The 16,676-nt window shown below is 34.8% G+C and overlaps 1 protein-coding gene across 1 annotated transcript in view; it reads left to right on the forward strand.

The window, feature by feature from the left end:
* Nucleotides 1-14,843, forward strand: part of FYTTD1 (forty-two-three domain containing 1) — a 30,758-nt gene extending 15,915 nt beyond the window's left edge. The window contains exons 4-9 of the mRNA XM_043873882.1: nucleotides 2,248-2,360; nucleotides 5,465-5,561; nucleotides 5,963-6,024; nucleotides 7,409-7,483; nucleotides 10,663-10,789; nucleotides 12,451-14,843. Of these exons, the coding sequence (XP_043729817.1) occupies nucleotides 2,248-2,360; nucleotides 5,465-5,561; nucleotides 5,963-6,024; nucleotides 7,409-7,483; nucleotides 10,663-10,789; nucleotides 12,451-12,549 (573 nt within the window). The 3' untranslated portion in view covers nucleotides 12,550-14,843. The remainder of the gene's footprint in view (nucleotides 1-2,247; nucleotides 2,361-5,464; nucleotides 5,562-5,962; nucleotides 6,025-7,408; nucleotides 7,484-10,662; nucleotides 10,790-12,450) is intronic.
* The last annotated feature ends 1,833 nt before the right edge of the window (nucleotides 14,844-16,676 follow it).

The following is a 16,676-nucleotide window of genomic DNA, read 5'->3' on the forward strand; positions in this document are numbered from 1 at the left end:
ATTAAGCTCGGAATGGGCTATCATTAGTCTAATTTCATAGCATTTCTTCTGTATGGTTGATATTCTTTATTCCTGCTTTTACATTTCTTTTCTAAATGTTCATGAAAATGAAGACTATTGTAATTTTTGTGTTTTTTAATTTGTATCTTTGGGATACTGGTCATATTTTTAAAATACAACGGAATCTAGATTAAGTAAAAGATACAGTTCATATTGTCAAAGACTTTTGAAAAGCCTTCATAGAAAATATGGAAACCTGAATTACTCTTTAATGATGGACTGAATTTTTGTGGAGAGAGAAAAAGTGGACATTTCATGTGCTAATCTTATATGACATTGAATTTTTTAAATTTATGTTTTTCTATTCAGGCTTCTTTGCTATTACAACCTCCCTTTTTTCCTTCCCACACATGTGTTTTGGAAATTAGCTCTCTCTTTTTTTTAAACTATTTGTATTGACATACAGTTAATTTATAATGTATTAATTTCAGGTGTAGCAAGTGATTCAGGTGTATGTTTTCAGATTATTTTTCATTATTGGTTATTACACGATATCGACTATAATTCCCTGTGCCATACAGTAGATCCTTGTTTCTTATCTTTTTTATACATCATAGTATGTGTATATTAATCCCAAACTCTTTGTTTATCTCTCTTCCCCTTATTTGCTATCCATTTGATAACCAGAAGTTTGTTTTCTATGTCTGTGAGTCCATTTCTGTTTTGTAAATAAGTTCATTTATATCATTTTTTTATATTCCACATATAAATGATACCATATATTTGTCTTTCTCTGATTTACATCACATAATATGTTTTAAATCTTTCAAGGATTCTAAATTGTTGATTTTATTTAGCATGGAATGTAGTATATGCAGTATTTGTATTTGGCCTATGTCCACCTTTAAACCTGCACTCCACACTGTTACCTTCACCCCCTCTTCTCTGCCATAAACATACCTCGACATTCCAAGAATCTAAAGTCATAGTTTCCTCTTTCATATCTCTTTCTCTTTGTGCATATGCAAATCTCTCTGTGTTATAATGTTATCACTGTACTTCACATATCGTCCTATTACATAACTTACCACAGTATATTATAATTAACCATTAATATGCATCTGTCTGTTAGACTGGATTACTTGAAGATGAGGACTATAACTTAGATATCTTTGTATATCTGACGACTAATATACCTGTTCCATTGTAGATACCTGATAGATATTTGTTGAATGCCCTCAAGAGACAGAGCTGCTCTAAACATTTTGTAACTTGTCAAATTCTTTATATAATGGAATTCTCAATTGAGTTTAGGCTGTGCCCACTGCAGGAATTCAGTCTTTAGTTGTTAAGATAGATTTGAGAGAAGCCTATTTGCAAGGGGTCTAAGAGCCTCTTGTGAAACAGCTCAAGTTATGCTACTGCTGAGTCTGAGACATGTCTGGAAATTAACCAGTCTTTTAAACTTGGTGGATGCCCTAACAAGTGACTGTTTGCAGAGGTCCTGGGAGGGAGCTAATTAAAAGGAAGACTGACTCTAAATGCTGGAGGGAAACAGTGATTGTGGGCACACTGTAATATATTTTGTTTCCACAAAAGTCGTTAGACACCTCATAGAAATGAATAGACACCAAACAAAGCTTAAAACACAAATTCGCTAAAAACAGTAGAATCATAGAAGCACAAACCACACTGCTTAGGACCCTCTAAGAGAGCAAAAGACAAAGGAGAGATAACTTATCTCTTCTACTTCTCCTCTGACCTCTAAAGGTCAACTTTAGTCCAGTCAAGGTCAAGGAAACCATCAGGGATTGCTTGGCTAGCACTATGGTGCTACAACTGCATCAGAAACTTGGCTCTCTTATACCTTCACTTGACATCAAAATCATATTTAAATGAAGGATTCCCAAATTTTCATTTCAGGCTCTCTGATTCTTCTCTTGATCTCCAAAGCCATGTTTCCTCATCACCTGTGTATCCCTCAGAGTATCTCAAACTGAACATAACCAAAATAGAAAAAATTCTTCTGTTTGAATTCTTCTTTTGTTGCAAGTATTTTAAGTATAATGTGGTTATCTTTTTGGTCACTTAGACTGGAAATATTCAAATTGTTTTAGCTTCTCTGTTTCTCTAATCTGTACATCTAAGTAGTGGTCAGTCCCTGTCCATTCTGCTTCAGAAATGTTTATATAGTAGGTTATAGAGCATGAAGCAATCTAATTAACATAGTTTCTTGCTTTCTAAAAGAATATAGAACGATATTTTCCAGCATTAAAAAGGAAGGCAAACCTTCTGAGACAAAATGAAGTGCAGAGAAAACCAGTTGCAGCTCTCAAGAGACCTAACCAGTTAAATAGAAAGTAAGTACTCAAATATAAGACAGTATTCTATTATCCTTCATAAAGATGGACTTCTTATACTGAGAGTTCAAAGCAATGAATTTGCAATGATGTTGTAGTTGTCTGGTCATTTTCGAGACATGGGATGTCTGTTTGAACACTCAGTATGGAAGCATTTAGTTACAGCTTCCTTATTTCTTAGAACCAGTGTTGTTGATGAATTTAACTAATTATAGACTTCTTAAGAAAAGCATCACTCTGTTTGTTTCCCTTGACATATAGAAAAAAACTGCAAAAGGTGATTGTTTTGGTAAAAACACCTCAGCCAGAATCACTCAAAATTCTGAAAACTGAATTTGTTACATACTCTCAGTGGCTCTTAATAGAATAGTGTATGTTATTTGTGGGAAAAGCAAATCTGAAAGGATTTTTCATGAATACTTCTTAAGCTTAAATTATTTCACATGTAAATCCATGGCTGATTCATGTCAATGTGTGGCAAAAACCACTACAATATTGTAAAGTAATTAGCCTCCAACTAATAAAAATAAGTGTAAAGTAAATAAATAAATAAATAAATAATTTGTCTCTGTCCAGTCTTAGTTGTGGCATGCAGGATCATTCATTGATTGTGGTGCGTGGGCTTCTCTCTAGTTGGGGCATGTGGGTTCAGCAGTTGTGGTGCACAGCCTTAGTTACCCTGGAGTATGTGGATCTTAGTTCCCTGATCAGGGATTGAACCTGTGTCCCCTGCATTGAAAGGTGGATTCTCAACCACTGGACCACCAGGGAAGTCTCTAGCTGAAATTATTTTGATATTAAATTAAAAAGGGTATGTCCTGTGATTCCACTCCTGCGAGGCCCCCAGAGCAATCAGATTCACAGAGATGGGCAGCAGAGGGGTAGGAGCTGGGGGCTGGGCGGAGGTGGGCAGTGAGTTGAAGGGGAACAGGTTTAGTCTGTGAAGGTGAACATTTCTAAAGATGGTACGACCATGTGAATGCACTGAATGCCACCGAACTGACCAAAGCGTAAACTTTACATGTATTTTACCAATTAAGGATATTTAAAATGTTACAAAGACAGTTGTTTAAAATGTGACCTGTTACTATGGTACTTCTGCTTTATTGACTATGCCAAAGCCTTTGACTGTGTGGATCACAACAAACTGTGGAAAATTCTTAAATAGATGGGAATACCAGACCACGTGACCTGCCTCCTGAGAAATGTATATGCAGGTCAAGAAGCAGCAGTTAGAACTGGACATGGAACAGCAGACTGGTTCCAAATAGGAAAAGGAGTACGTCAAGGCTCTATATTGTCACCCTGCTTATTTAACTTATATGCAGAGTACATCATGCAATATGCCAGGCTGGATGAAGCACAAGCTGGAATCAAGATTGCTGGGAGAAATATCCATAATCTCAGATATGCAGATGACACCACCCTTATGGCAGAAAGCGAAAAACTAAAAAGCCTCTTGATGAAAGTGAAAGAGGAGAGTGAAAAAGTTGCCTTAAAACTCAACATTCAGAAAACTAAGATCATGGCATCTGGTCCCATCACTTCAGGGCAAATAGACAAGGAAACAATGGAAACAGTGACAGACTTTATTTGGGGGGGCTCCAAAATCACTGCAGGTGGTGATTGCAGCTGTGAAATTAAAAGACGCTTGCTCCTTGGAAGAAAAGTTATGACCAACCTAGACAGCATATTAAAAAGCAGAGACATTACTTTGCCAACAAAGTTCCGTCTTGTCAAAGCTATGGTTTTTCCAGTAGTCATGTATGGATGTGAGAGTTGGACTGGAAAGAAAGCTGAGTGCCAAAGAATTGATGCTTTTGAACTGTGGTGTTGGAGAAGACTCTTGAGAGTCCCTTGGACAAGCAAGGAGATCCAACCAGTCCATCCTAAAGGAGATCAGTCCTGAATATTCATTGGAAGGACTGATGCTGAAGCAGAAACTCCATTATTTTGGCCACCTGATGTGAAGAACTGATTCATTTGAAAAGACCCTGATGCTGGGAACGATTGAAGGCAGGAGGAGAAGGGATCGTCAGAGGATGAGATGGTTGGATGGCATCACCGACTTGATGGACATAATTATGAGTAAACTCCGGGAGTTGGTGATGGATACGGAGGCCTGGTGTGCTGCAGTCCAAGGGGTCGCAAAGAGTTAGACATGACTGAGTGACCGAGCTGAACTGAACTGATTATGGTACTCTGTTCTCAGTAAGGATAAAGTAGAAATTGACAAGCTGTGAAGTTTTATTATTTCAGTTACAAATACCATTTATTCATCTCATATAGAAGATAATTCAAAGCAAAAAAAAAATGAAGTTTTTGTGTATGTGGAATGGCTATAATTGTAACTTTACTCAACTATGATCTCTTTGTTTTGGGAATCAATTGGGAGTACTTTTTTTTTTGGAAAAGAGGAACTTGTCAAGAATTTGTCAATTACCTGAGCCATTAATGAGCCCTAGTTAATTGAAATAGCTAGGGAAATTATGCATTTGAGCCTCTATAAGGTTGGAGGTAAAATGAGGTGACATGTTAAACATTTATGTATAGAAATAAGCAGATAAGTATGAAAATTTGTCTTTTACCAACTTTCTATAGAAATTAGAAAGAAATTGGTGAAAGTAAAGTCAAACATAATTAAGGTTACAATATTCTATGCAGGAGAGAGCAAACAGTGGAACAGTATGCGTTTTTGTGTTATTTATATTAATATAATATGTATTCTGAGTGAAGGAGAGCAATGTATATGAGTGAAGGAGAGAGATTTGGAGAATATATTTCAATATTTTCTCTTTATTGTTGGTTTTTAACAGTTTGACAGTGATGTACCTAGGTGTGATTTTCTTTGTACTAATTCTTTTAGACAGTTGAATATTTGTAAGATAAATTAGCTCCAAAATTAACCAGATTGTTATATGATATCTGTAAATCAGATCTCAATAGCTTCATGTAAACAATATAATTGAATCTTTGTGTTTAGTATACCTCAGATTTTTAGCCTGTGAATTTTAAATATTTTTGCTTATTTTTTCAAGATGTTTCAGAGTTGTTAAGTGGCCCAGACTTTTCATGGTACATGTGTTTTTTTGTTGTTGTTGCAGAAATAACATTCCAAATAATTTTACCAGGAGTGGAAATAAATTAAGTCATCAGAAAGACACTCGACAGGCAACTTTTCTTTTCAGAAGAGGCTTGAAGGTATAAAAAACCCTTGACAGTGTTTTCTTTTTACACAAAGGATCCTGAACATCCACCTTTAGTAATCATCAATTATAGACATGACCCATGATCAAGGTAGGGTTTGGGTTTAGGATATGGAGAACATGACATTAGGTTAATTTTTTTTCCCTCTTTTCTCTTTTGTTGTCATCAATGGCAGTGTCCTATAAGAATTTAACATGTTATTTAGGAATAAATTTGTTTTTACTACTTATTCTGATACAGGAACCCCAAGAAAGAGGTGTTATCAGAATAGGCACATGCCCCTCTCCTGCATTCAAACCTACCACACAGGGTTATAAAGTTACAGAGCAGGATAGCTCTTTGGATTCAAATCCTCTGCTTTCTGTGGGATCTACTGCTTTTTTTTTCCCCTTCAGGTTCAGGCCCAGTTGAACTCAGAACAACTGCTAGACGATGTAGTAGCAAAGAGAACTCGTCAGTAAGTTTCAATTTGTTTTTCAAGATGTCATTTCAAAACTCCCAGAATAGTAGTGACCTAAATTACTTTGTGCCGCAGTTAAAAAGAAATTAAATGAGACCCAGAGTGAATTAACCATTGAGCCTGAAATAAGTAAATCCTGTTTTGTTTTTGTTGATTTCCCCCCCAAAACATTTGGCATTTTCACATGGCAGTGTTACACATTTTAGCAGCAAATGCATTACTCTCTATTTTTTTTCCTGTTTATTCCATTTTAATGAAATAGCTCTTTATTTTTTTATAATGGCTTTATATAAATGAACCAGTTCATGGAATAAGTAGAAGAAAATCCAGTAGAGCTTTTAGAATATTTATAAATTTTTAAAAACAATACAGTGTTTTCTTTTTACATATTGCTTTTTTTCTCCTTACCCCATGAAGGTATTTTAAGAATATATTCTTGTCTCTTAGAATTGCACTGCAAGTGTGAGTTGTAACATTCCATCAGTATGACCAGAGTTTAAAACTAAATCATTTAAAATTATGGCTACTTCTTAGAAAACAAAGCATATATCACATGATCATGATTCAGATATGATGCCATCTAGAATAGGCATAATTTTGAGCAGTTGGAGTATAAGAATGGCAACTATTTGAACTTCATGCTGATAGTATTCTATTGCACTGGAGTTTGAGGATCAACCTATAGAAAAAAGCACAAGATACTTAATTTGGTAACAGTGTAATGTAAATGTCAGATTTTGACCTACATAAATATAAAAGTAAAGGTGATAGAAAATGGGTGGTACAAGGTGGATGAAGAGGTGGAGGGAAGGAATTAGAAATACTATTGTCCTTTCTTACAAAGGGGGTAGGGGAAAATGTCAAGAGAAAAAAGAAAATTCAAGTGTATTTATAAAATTAATGAAAGTAAAATAGTGATACAGCCATCAGAATGTTTCAAAGTAGGAAGAGAAACCAGAGGATAGTGTGATGAGCTGAATCCTTATCATAGCAAGATACTATTACCTAAGTATCTTGTTTAGTGAACTCTGGAGGTAACTAAGAAGCAGAAAATCAGGAAAAGTTAAAAGTGCTGCCTCTGGGGAGCAGGAAGGGAGAACAGTGGAGTAAAGGATTGTTGCTTTTTATTAGAAGCTTTTCTGGATTATTTGATTTTTTTATGTGCATATGTCTGTTACACAGAAAAATATTTATAAATTCAAATGTCCAGTTCTTATAACCAATATGCTGATTAATTATATCATGTTGGGGCCCAGGTATCTATAATTTCTGAAAACCTAGAAAAAGTAATAGCTACTTTAAAATGTATATTTTATGTAGAATACACAGTAGTATTTATAAACCTTTCATTTTAATGAAATTTTTGGTTTTTTGAAACTAGATGGCGAACTTCCACCACAAATGGAGGAATTTTGACTGTATCCATTGATAATCCAGGAGCAGTGCAGTGCCCAGTGTAAGTCTTTTTTTTTTTTTTTGCAAAAATTATAACCTCTCAGTATGTAAGAGAATAGAAATATATTTGACTCTGCTCAAGAGTATGATGTCCAAGTTAGGATAAACGGAGACAAGGATAAAAGTGATACAAAATGGAAATAATATAAAGTTAAAAGTAGAGAATTCCTTGGTGGTTCAGTGGTTAGGACTCAGTACTTTCAGTGCTATGGCCCAGATTCGATCCCTGATTGGACAGGGCACTAGGATTCCACGAGCCACACAGCATGGCCAAAGCAAACAAGCAAACAAAAAAGCCAAAAACAACTAAAAAAGTTACATGTTTTGGACTTCATTACATACACATCCGCCTTCTTTCCAAAGACTTCATAGTATATTTTATTTTTGTTGTTGTTTAGTCGCTAATTCATGTCTGTGACCCTATGGACTATAGCCTCCAGGTTTCTCTCTCCATGGGATTTCCCAAGCAGGAATACTGGAGTGGGTTGCTCTTTCCTTCTCCATGGGATCTTCTTGACCTGGGGATCAAACCCAAGTCTCCTGCATTGGCAGGCGGATTCTTTACCACTGAGCCACCAAGGAAGCCCATTCTTTTATTTAAATGACCTTAATTAACATCACCATTCCATTATATTTACTGCATTATAAACTTCCTAGGTTGAAGCCAGAAGTGATATTGCCTGAGCAGGGGCGGGGGGTGGTGAACTGAACCCTGATTTCACAGGCAAGATGTGAGACTTGTAGCACTGGGCTGGAGGTAAAGGATCCATTTCAAGAAAGTTCTAAAACCATATCATCAAATTCAACCTGATAATTGACCGAGCCTTGGAAAAACCTCATTGGATCCTCACTAGACCACACTGTAACTGGCACTCTTAAATTTTTCCCATCAAAAAGTATCAGGAATGAAAATCTACATTGTGTACTTAGAATTGAAAGTCCCATGTCAGCCAGTGGTCTAGCAGATTGGCTAGTTTCCTGGAACTTCATGCAGGCCTACTGAAGCTAACACAGCAGAGGAAAATGTGTCAATGTGTGTGACCCATTAGTAGGTTATGAAATCAGTTATGTCAGTTGTGATGAACATATTTTAAAATTAATAAAATTTTAAAAAAATTCCTAGGTTTACAGAGTTTTTGTTTTACCTATACATCCATTTTAATAATTGAGATGAAAACATCAGATGAGTCTCTTTAAGATTTTAGAAGTTGCTTTATTTTAGTAGAAGATCAAGACTTGGAAATGACCAATCATTCCAAATTGTTGAGAAGTTTGTAGTTCTACTTACAGAGGTGTTCTGTGAGCAGTTTATAAATTTTAGTCTCTAGATTAGTCTGTCAAGAACCAAGTATTTTTTTTTAATTCAGCAAGGTTGCAGGATACAAGGTTAATACCTGTTTCTATATATTAATAATGAAATATCAGAAAGAGAAAGTAAAAAAGAAAACTCATTTAAAATTGTGTTTACACAACTCCTAGGAATAAACTTAACCAAGGAGGTGAAGGACCTGTATGTTGAAAACCGCAAGACATTGATGAAGGAAATTTGAGATGATTCAAAGAAATGGAAAGATAATCCCATGTTCTTGGATTGGGAGAATTAATATTATTAAAATGACCATATTACTGAGCAATCTGTAGAGTTAATGCAATACCTATCAAAATACCCAGGACATTTTTCACAGAACTAGAGCAGATAAAATTTACATGGAACCCCAGGTGACCCCAAATTACCAAAGCAATTCTGAGAAAAAAAGAACGAAGGTGGGAGGTCACACCCTGACATAAATCATAGCAGTATTTTCTTGGATCAGTATCCAAAGGCGAAAGAAATAAGAACAAAAGTAAACAAATGGGACCTAATTAAACTTTAAAGCTTTTACACAACCAAGGAAACCATCAACAAAATCAGAAGACAGCCTACAGAATGCAAGAAAGTATTTGTAAATGATGCAACCAACAATGGGTTAAAATCCAAAGTATACAAACAGCTTATACAAGTCAATGTGAAAAACAGTTGAGTCAAAAGGTGGGAAGAAGACCTGAACAGACATTTTTCAAAGAAGACATACAGATGGCTAGCAGGCACATGAAAAGATGCTTAGCACCACTAATTGTTAAAGAAATGCAAATCAGAACCCCAATGAGGTATCACTTCACCTGTCAGAATAGCTCTCATCAAAAAGTCTACAAATAATAAATGTCAGCGAGGATGTGGAGAAAAGGGAACCCATGTACACTGTTGGTGAGAATGTAGACTAGTTCATCCACTGTGGAAAACAGGATAGAGGTTTCTTAAAAATAGAACTACCAATTCCACTCCTGGGTATATATCTGGAAAAAAATGAAAAAACACTAAATCAAAAAGATATGTGCACCCCAGTGTTCTTTATAACAGCACTGTTTACAGTAGTCAAGACATGGAAGCAACCTAAGTATACATCAAGAGATGAATGGATAAGATGTGGCATATATATATATATATATATATATGCATATATATGTGTATATACAATGGAATGTTACTCAGCTATAAAAAGAATGAAATACTGTTATTTGCAGCAACATGGATGGACCGAGAGAATGTTATACTTAGTTACATAAGTCAGAGAAAGACAAATACTATCAATACTGTTATTTGCAGCAACATGGATGGACCGAGAGAATGTTATACTTAGTTACATAAGTCAGAGAAAGACAAATACTATCTATTACTTATATATGGAATCTAAAAAATAATACAAATGAATGTATATAGAAAGCAGAAACAGACTTGCAGACATAGAAAACAAACTTGTGGTTACATAGAGGGCAGAGAAGGCAGAAGGAAAAAATCAGGTTATGGAATTAACAGATACAAATTACTATATATAAAATAGATAAGCAACAAGGATTTACTGTATAGCATAGGGAATTAGACCTATTATCATATAACAACCTATAATGAAATATCTGCAAAAATACTGAATCACTATGTTGTATACCTGAAAAACACAAAATTGTAAATTAACTATACTTCAAAAAATAAAAGAACTGGGTTGGCAGGGTTATTGAGAATGTAAATAAAGTAGCCTTCTTATAGTTGAACATGTATACAAGTCAAGATGTCTTATGAACCAAGTGATGTATTTCTCTTCTTTTCATTGTTTAACTGGTCTTATTTTAATTTTTTCCTAATAGAACTCAGAAACCACGATTAACTCGTACTGCTGTGCCCTCATTCTTGACAAAACGGGATCAATCTGATGTAAAGAAAGTTCCTAAAGGTGTCCCCCTACAGTTTGACATAAACAGTGTTGGAAAACAGGTAAATTTCCACCCCCCCCCCCATATTTCTCTGGGCCATTGACTGAAAATATTTTAATTAACAAAACTAATGTTGTATAATGAATTAAATAGGATGTCCTAACTATACTCATCCCTAGGAAACTACTGGTCTGTCTGTTCTCTGTCTCTGAATTTGCTTATTTTGGACATTTCATGTGAATGGGATCATATAATATGTGAAGCTTTTTTCACTTAGCATAATTTTTTCATGGTTTATCCATTGTGTATATCAATATTTTATTTCTTTTTATTCCTGAATAACATTCCACCATATGGATATACTGTATTTTATTTGTCAGTTGATGGACATTTGGATTGTTTCCATTCTTTGGCTATTGTGGATAATGCTCCTCTGAACATTCATGTACATATGCTCACACAAAAACCTGTATATTCATGTTTTTGTGTGAGTATATTTTATTTCTCCTTGGTAAATACCTAAGAATGGAATTGCTAGATCATATTATAATTCTGGGTTTAACCTTTGGGGAAGTACCAAATTGTTTTCCAGAGAAGTAGCTGCAGTACCATTCCTTCCAACATGTAAGAGAGTTCTGAAATTTTCCTTGTCCTTGCCAGCATTTGTTGTTATCTGTCATATGATTTTAGACATTCTGATGCATGTCAAGTGGAGTATCTCACCATGGTTTTGGCAGTTTTTGTATTAACCTTGTAATCTTGCTAAAATACACTTTCTGCTTTTAATAATTTTATAAATTACTTAGGATTTTCTTTGTAAGCAATCATATCATTCTTTGAATTTCTTTCCAATCTTTAAATCTTTTCATTTTCTTCATTATGATGGCTAGGACATTCAGTACTATGTGGAGAGTATGTTTGCTTGCTTTGTCTCCAGACTTGAGGAGAAGGCATTGTTTTTCAGCATTAAGTTTGATGTTAGTAGTAGGCTGTTTTTATCAGATTGAGGAAGTTCCCTTCTATTTGTAATTTGCTGAGAATTTTCATCATGAATGAGTGTTACATTTTAAAATGTCACCTGTGGAGTGAAGATAGTTTTCTGTATGGACGGAAATTTGACCAAATTTATTTTGCTTATTTTGATTTTATTTTTTCAGTTGTTACTTTCCCTTCAGTCTGGTATTCCCATCTCTTTAAGAATGTTCAAAGTTAGTTGTGATCCACACAAAGGCTTTAGTGTAGTCAATGAAGCAGAAGTGGATGTTTTTCTGGAATTCCCTTGTTTTTTTTATGATCCAGTAGATGTCGGCAGTTTGATCTCTGGTTCCTCTGCCTTTTCAAATCCAGCTTGAACATCTGGAGATTCTCGATTCATATACTATTGAAGCCTAGCTTGAAGGATTTTGAGCATTCCTTTGCTAACATGTGAGATAAGCGTAGTTGTGCGGTAGTTTGAACATTCTTTGGCATTGCCATTTTAGGGATTCTGACTCAGTTTCAATTCTAGACCTGCAAGTAGACAACTAACTTCTCTGAACTTCACTAAATTCACCTATTTTGTATGGGTGTTTGTTAGAATTTAAATGAGTTCATATATATATAAGTATTCAGGAAATGTTAGGTATTGTTACTGTGAATTACCATTATGATCACATTATTGTTCCAAAGCAAATGTAGCTTACAGTCAAGTTGTTAATTTTTGTTTTGTTTTGTTTTCTCTAGACAGGGATGACTTTGAATGAGCGATTTGGGATCCTGAAGGAACAAAGAGCCACTCTCACTTTCAACAAAGGAGGAAGCCGCTTTGTAACTGTGGGATAGATCCCATGTCAAAGGAACTTTTGAGTGATGACTCTTAAAAATCTAATTGCTTGAAGAGTTCATCACAGAAATTCAAGAAACTTTATTTCAAAATATTCACAAGGCTAAATAACTCTTAATTTTATTTTTGAAGTTTTTTTTTAAACATGTATAAATAATGCCCTGAAAGAGTAACAGGGAATATACCTATATGTTCTTAAAGATTTCATGGTTGGCCCAGACAGAACAATTCTCTATTTGACTTTTTTGATTCCTCATGCAGCAGAAAGAATGTGGAAAGATAGAAATTGATTATTTTATGATAGTGGTATTTAGGATCTCATCACCTTTGCTCATTTTTTACACCTTGCCGTGGTAAATCTTGGTCTTCAAGATTTGAAGTAGGTCCCTTTGTTGCTGTCACTTATACTTTAATAGTGTTGGTGTAATAAGTGCAGTTGACTTTTCTTCATTAGAGATATAAAAAATTATTAGAATTTCAGTTTGGGGGTTTAAGATTTATGGGGGTATCTGGAACTTGGTTCATTTTTCAAATAACATTAGGTTAATCCTCCAGAGTTGTAAATCTTTAATGCTGAACTTTTTTTTAACAAGAAATGTGACTCCAGGCATTAGCTTCTGTTTAAAATCTTGGTGTTTAAAGGCTGTAAGTGGGTGTTTACGAAGTTATCTGATAGAGCCTAATTGGAGGAAAGTCCAGAGTAAAAATCTGGTAATTTGTGTGGAGAGAAAGTAGCAGGTGGAAGATGGTAACTGAGATGAAGACTTTAAAATCTAGGTCATAGGTATACTGTTTGGATTTAGTGTAGTTTTGAGTCTAGTGTGCACAAATTCTTCAGATGATATTTAGAATAATTATAATTAAAATGGATTGAGTTCCGTAGATATTTTGATAGGAGAATTAGCCATAAAGTCCTGGACTTCTTATTTGAAAAAGTTAAATTTTAAGTTTACTAAGTTGAACAGTATACATACAGCTCTTAAAAAAATGTATATGTCACAAGGTTAAAAGTGCAAAATTATAATAGAGTTAACATTATTATGACCTTGTTCTGTACCTTTGCTTCTGATTTCTTGTGTAAAGTTCAGGCATTTGTGGTGAGAAAAGATTTCCCCCTCTCATACTCTGGAGGGTTAGGAGGAGTTAATTTGTTGTGTCAAGCTAGTGCTGAAAGTCCTCAGATGGCTGTAAATTTTAAGTTATGGTATAATACCAAAATGCAGCAAAATATTCAGACTACAGGTTACAAGTTTGGTCATTTTGAAGCTTAACTTTTTGATTTGCTGTAATGTTAAAACCTCTAAGTAGGTGTTAGTTTTCCCTGCAGTGTATTATTTGTGTTGATTTTCCCTGTTAAAACACAAGACATTGTTATGGCTCCTGCCTGCGTTGCAGGGTATACTAGGCTTCATTGTTGTTTCTCATGGTCCTTTGGTTACTTGGTTTATGCTAGCCACGGAAAGCTATCAATAACAGTTTCATGCTTATACCAAAGAACTAATTCTGATCCTTAATATCTGGTATTTTGCTTGTAAGTCTACTGATAAGGGATTATTGGAAGCCAGTCATACAATTTGAAAGTAAACTCCAGTCTCTCTGTAGGCCAAGGACTAATTGCAAAACATTTTTGCAAGTATGACTGCTTAGATTTGACTCATGAACAATACATTTTAGACTGGTTTAGAGTTATTGATAACTTATTTTAAAACAAAGGAAAAGGAACTGAGCATGAGTTTGCTGTCTTTAGAGCAGTTTGTGAAAATATGGTATAAAGATGTTTTCATTTTCTTGTTCTTTTAAATATTACTGTACAGAGCTATTATTAATGCCTTCTTTTTAAATCTTAAAAATCCCTCCAAATATTGATATTAAGTGCATCAAACAAAATGTCTTTGGTATATTAAACTTTTGCTCTTCATGCATCTGTAATTTCATTTTCTTTTTAAATAGAAAATCTTGCCTTTGTTACAGCCAAATTATAATTCTTGAGTGCTAACATGTTGTATAAAAACAAAAGAATATGCTCTTTTGGAGGAAATTTTTCCTTTCTTAGAATGTGGTTGTAGTCATCCTTTTTCAGTTCTTAAAAGTTTTTTTTTTAAACAAGATGCAACTTAAATTTCCCTTTGCATCAAGGTGTATAAAAAACATTGATGCAGTGCATCACAAAATGAACGTTTGTATTTAACGAGGAGATGCTTTACACTGTACTTTTTGGTGTTTTTTGGAAAAGTTACCTTTAGCTCTGAAGCTGTTCATTTTTAACAAATAAAATATTACAGGCCTCTCATGATTTATTCTTAGCTAAAAAGATTGAGTTGTGGTTTTTAGATTGTTCTGTGTTACAAAGAACTTTGTAGTGACTATAACATTTAGGATTTGAAAAGCTGCCTAACAATTAAATTGGTAGATCAATTTAGACTCATATTGACATCCCACTAACTATCTTTTGACCACTTCATTTATAGCTCCAACAAGAACTAGTCAGGGGGAGTTAGAGAATCAGATTTTCTTAGAATGCAGTATTAGACTGAACGAACCTTTAGAGATCATCCAGGGTTTTTTTTTTTTTTTAACATCTTGATTCAGTGATACTCACTGAGTGATACTCAGCTCCAGTCACTTTTTAAGCTTAGATCTTTAATTCTCCATGAATGGAACACCCACAGAAAGTAGTGGAATGGTGTGTGGCTTGTCAGATATCTAAGAAATGGTAATACCGTCCTTCAGCATTTGTAACATGGTAAGTAAATACACTCTGCCGGTGATAATTATGAGATTTCATCACTTTTCATTCCAGTTAGGTAGACTTATTAGAAAAGGCCAGTGTTCCTAGTCAAACATTATGTATTTTTTTCTAATAGGTATAAACTTCACCACAATTTTAATTATAAGCAAATCATAAAATACTACAAGTATGAAGAAACTTTGAATTTATTGCCCAGTTGTTATTTTTTGTTATAATAGATATCTATATCATATTTTGCTGTCAGTAGCTTTGTAATTCACAGTGTAACATAAACAGTGTCGGGGTACCTTTTGTTTTGATTTCTATTACTCTAAGGAGGTAAGAGTGAGAAGAAATAGTGGACAGAGAATGAATACACTGCAGAGAATGAATACCATACACTCTGAATGCAGGCAACATTAGGGCAGAAAATGATTTCTTCATTTCTGATCACTAAACCTTTGAAGTCTCATCAGAATTGTATGATTATTTGTTTTTTGCCACTGTTAAAAAAAAAAAAGGAAGCATGAGATTTAAGCTTTCCTTAAGTTAAAAGTGAGTTATTTTTGCATAGATCAGTTTGGAGTTAACCCCTCTTTAAAAATGACACAAATAAACTCCAAGCATTTACAACAAGAATTTTGGACTACTGTGAACCATTAAGAGGGATTTCCCACGTGGCTCAGATGGTTAAGTGCCTACCTGCAATGCAGGAGACCCGGGTTCGATCTCTGGGTCGGGAAGATCCCCTGGAGAAGGAAATGGCAACCCACCCCAGTACTCTTGCCTGGAAAATTCCATGGACAGAGGAGCCTGGTAGGCTACAGTCCATGGGGTCACAAAGAGTCTGACACAACTGAGCGATTTCACTTTCACTTTCTAAGAGGGATTTAAAGATTTGTTTATAAATTGTTGACTTTGAATGTCTCTTTTTTCCCCTGCCATTACAGTTTACTTTCTATCTGAAATCTATTCAACTAAAAGCTTGATAAAACAAGGAAATGTGATACCATTCTGGAACTGAAATTACTTTTTCTCAGTATATTCTTATGAGGTTTATCAATGTTTAAAGAAAAATAAGAGGGACTTCGCTGGTGGCCCAGTGGTTAAAACTTCACCTTCCAATGCAGGGGGTGGAGATCTATCTCTGGTTGGGGAACCAAGATCTCACATGCCTTGCAGGCAAAAATCCAAAACATAAAATAGAAGCAATATTGTAACAAACAAGTTCAATAAAGACTTTTAAAAGGTTCACATCCAAAAACACAAAACAGATAAATAGGAAATTATTTGCCTAGCCAGTATGTTTACAGAGAAGGCAATGGCACCCCACTCCAGTACTCTTACCTGGAAAATCCCATGGATGGAGGAGCCTGGTAGGCTGCGGTCCATGGGGTC

Source organism: Cervus elaphus, chromosome 19, assembly GCF_910594005.1.
Source record: "Cervus elaphus chromosome 19, mCerEla1.1, whole genome shotgun sequence".
NCBI lineage: Eukaryota > Metazoa > Chordata > Mammalia > Artiodactyla > Cervidae > Cervus > Cervus elaphus.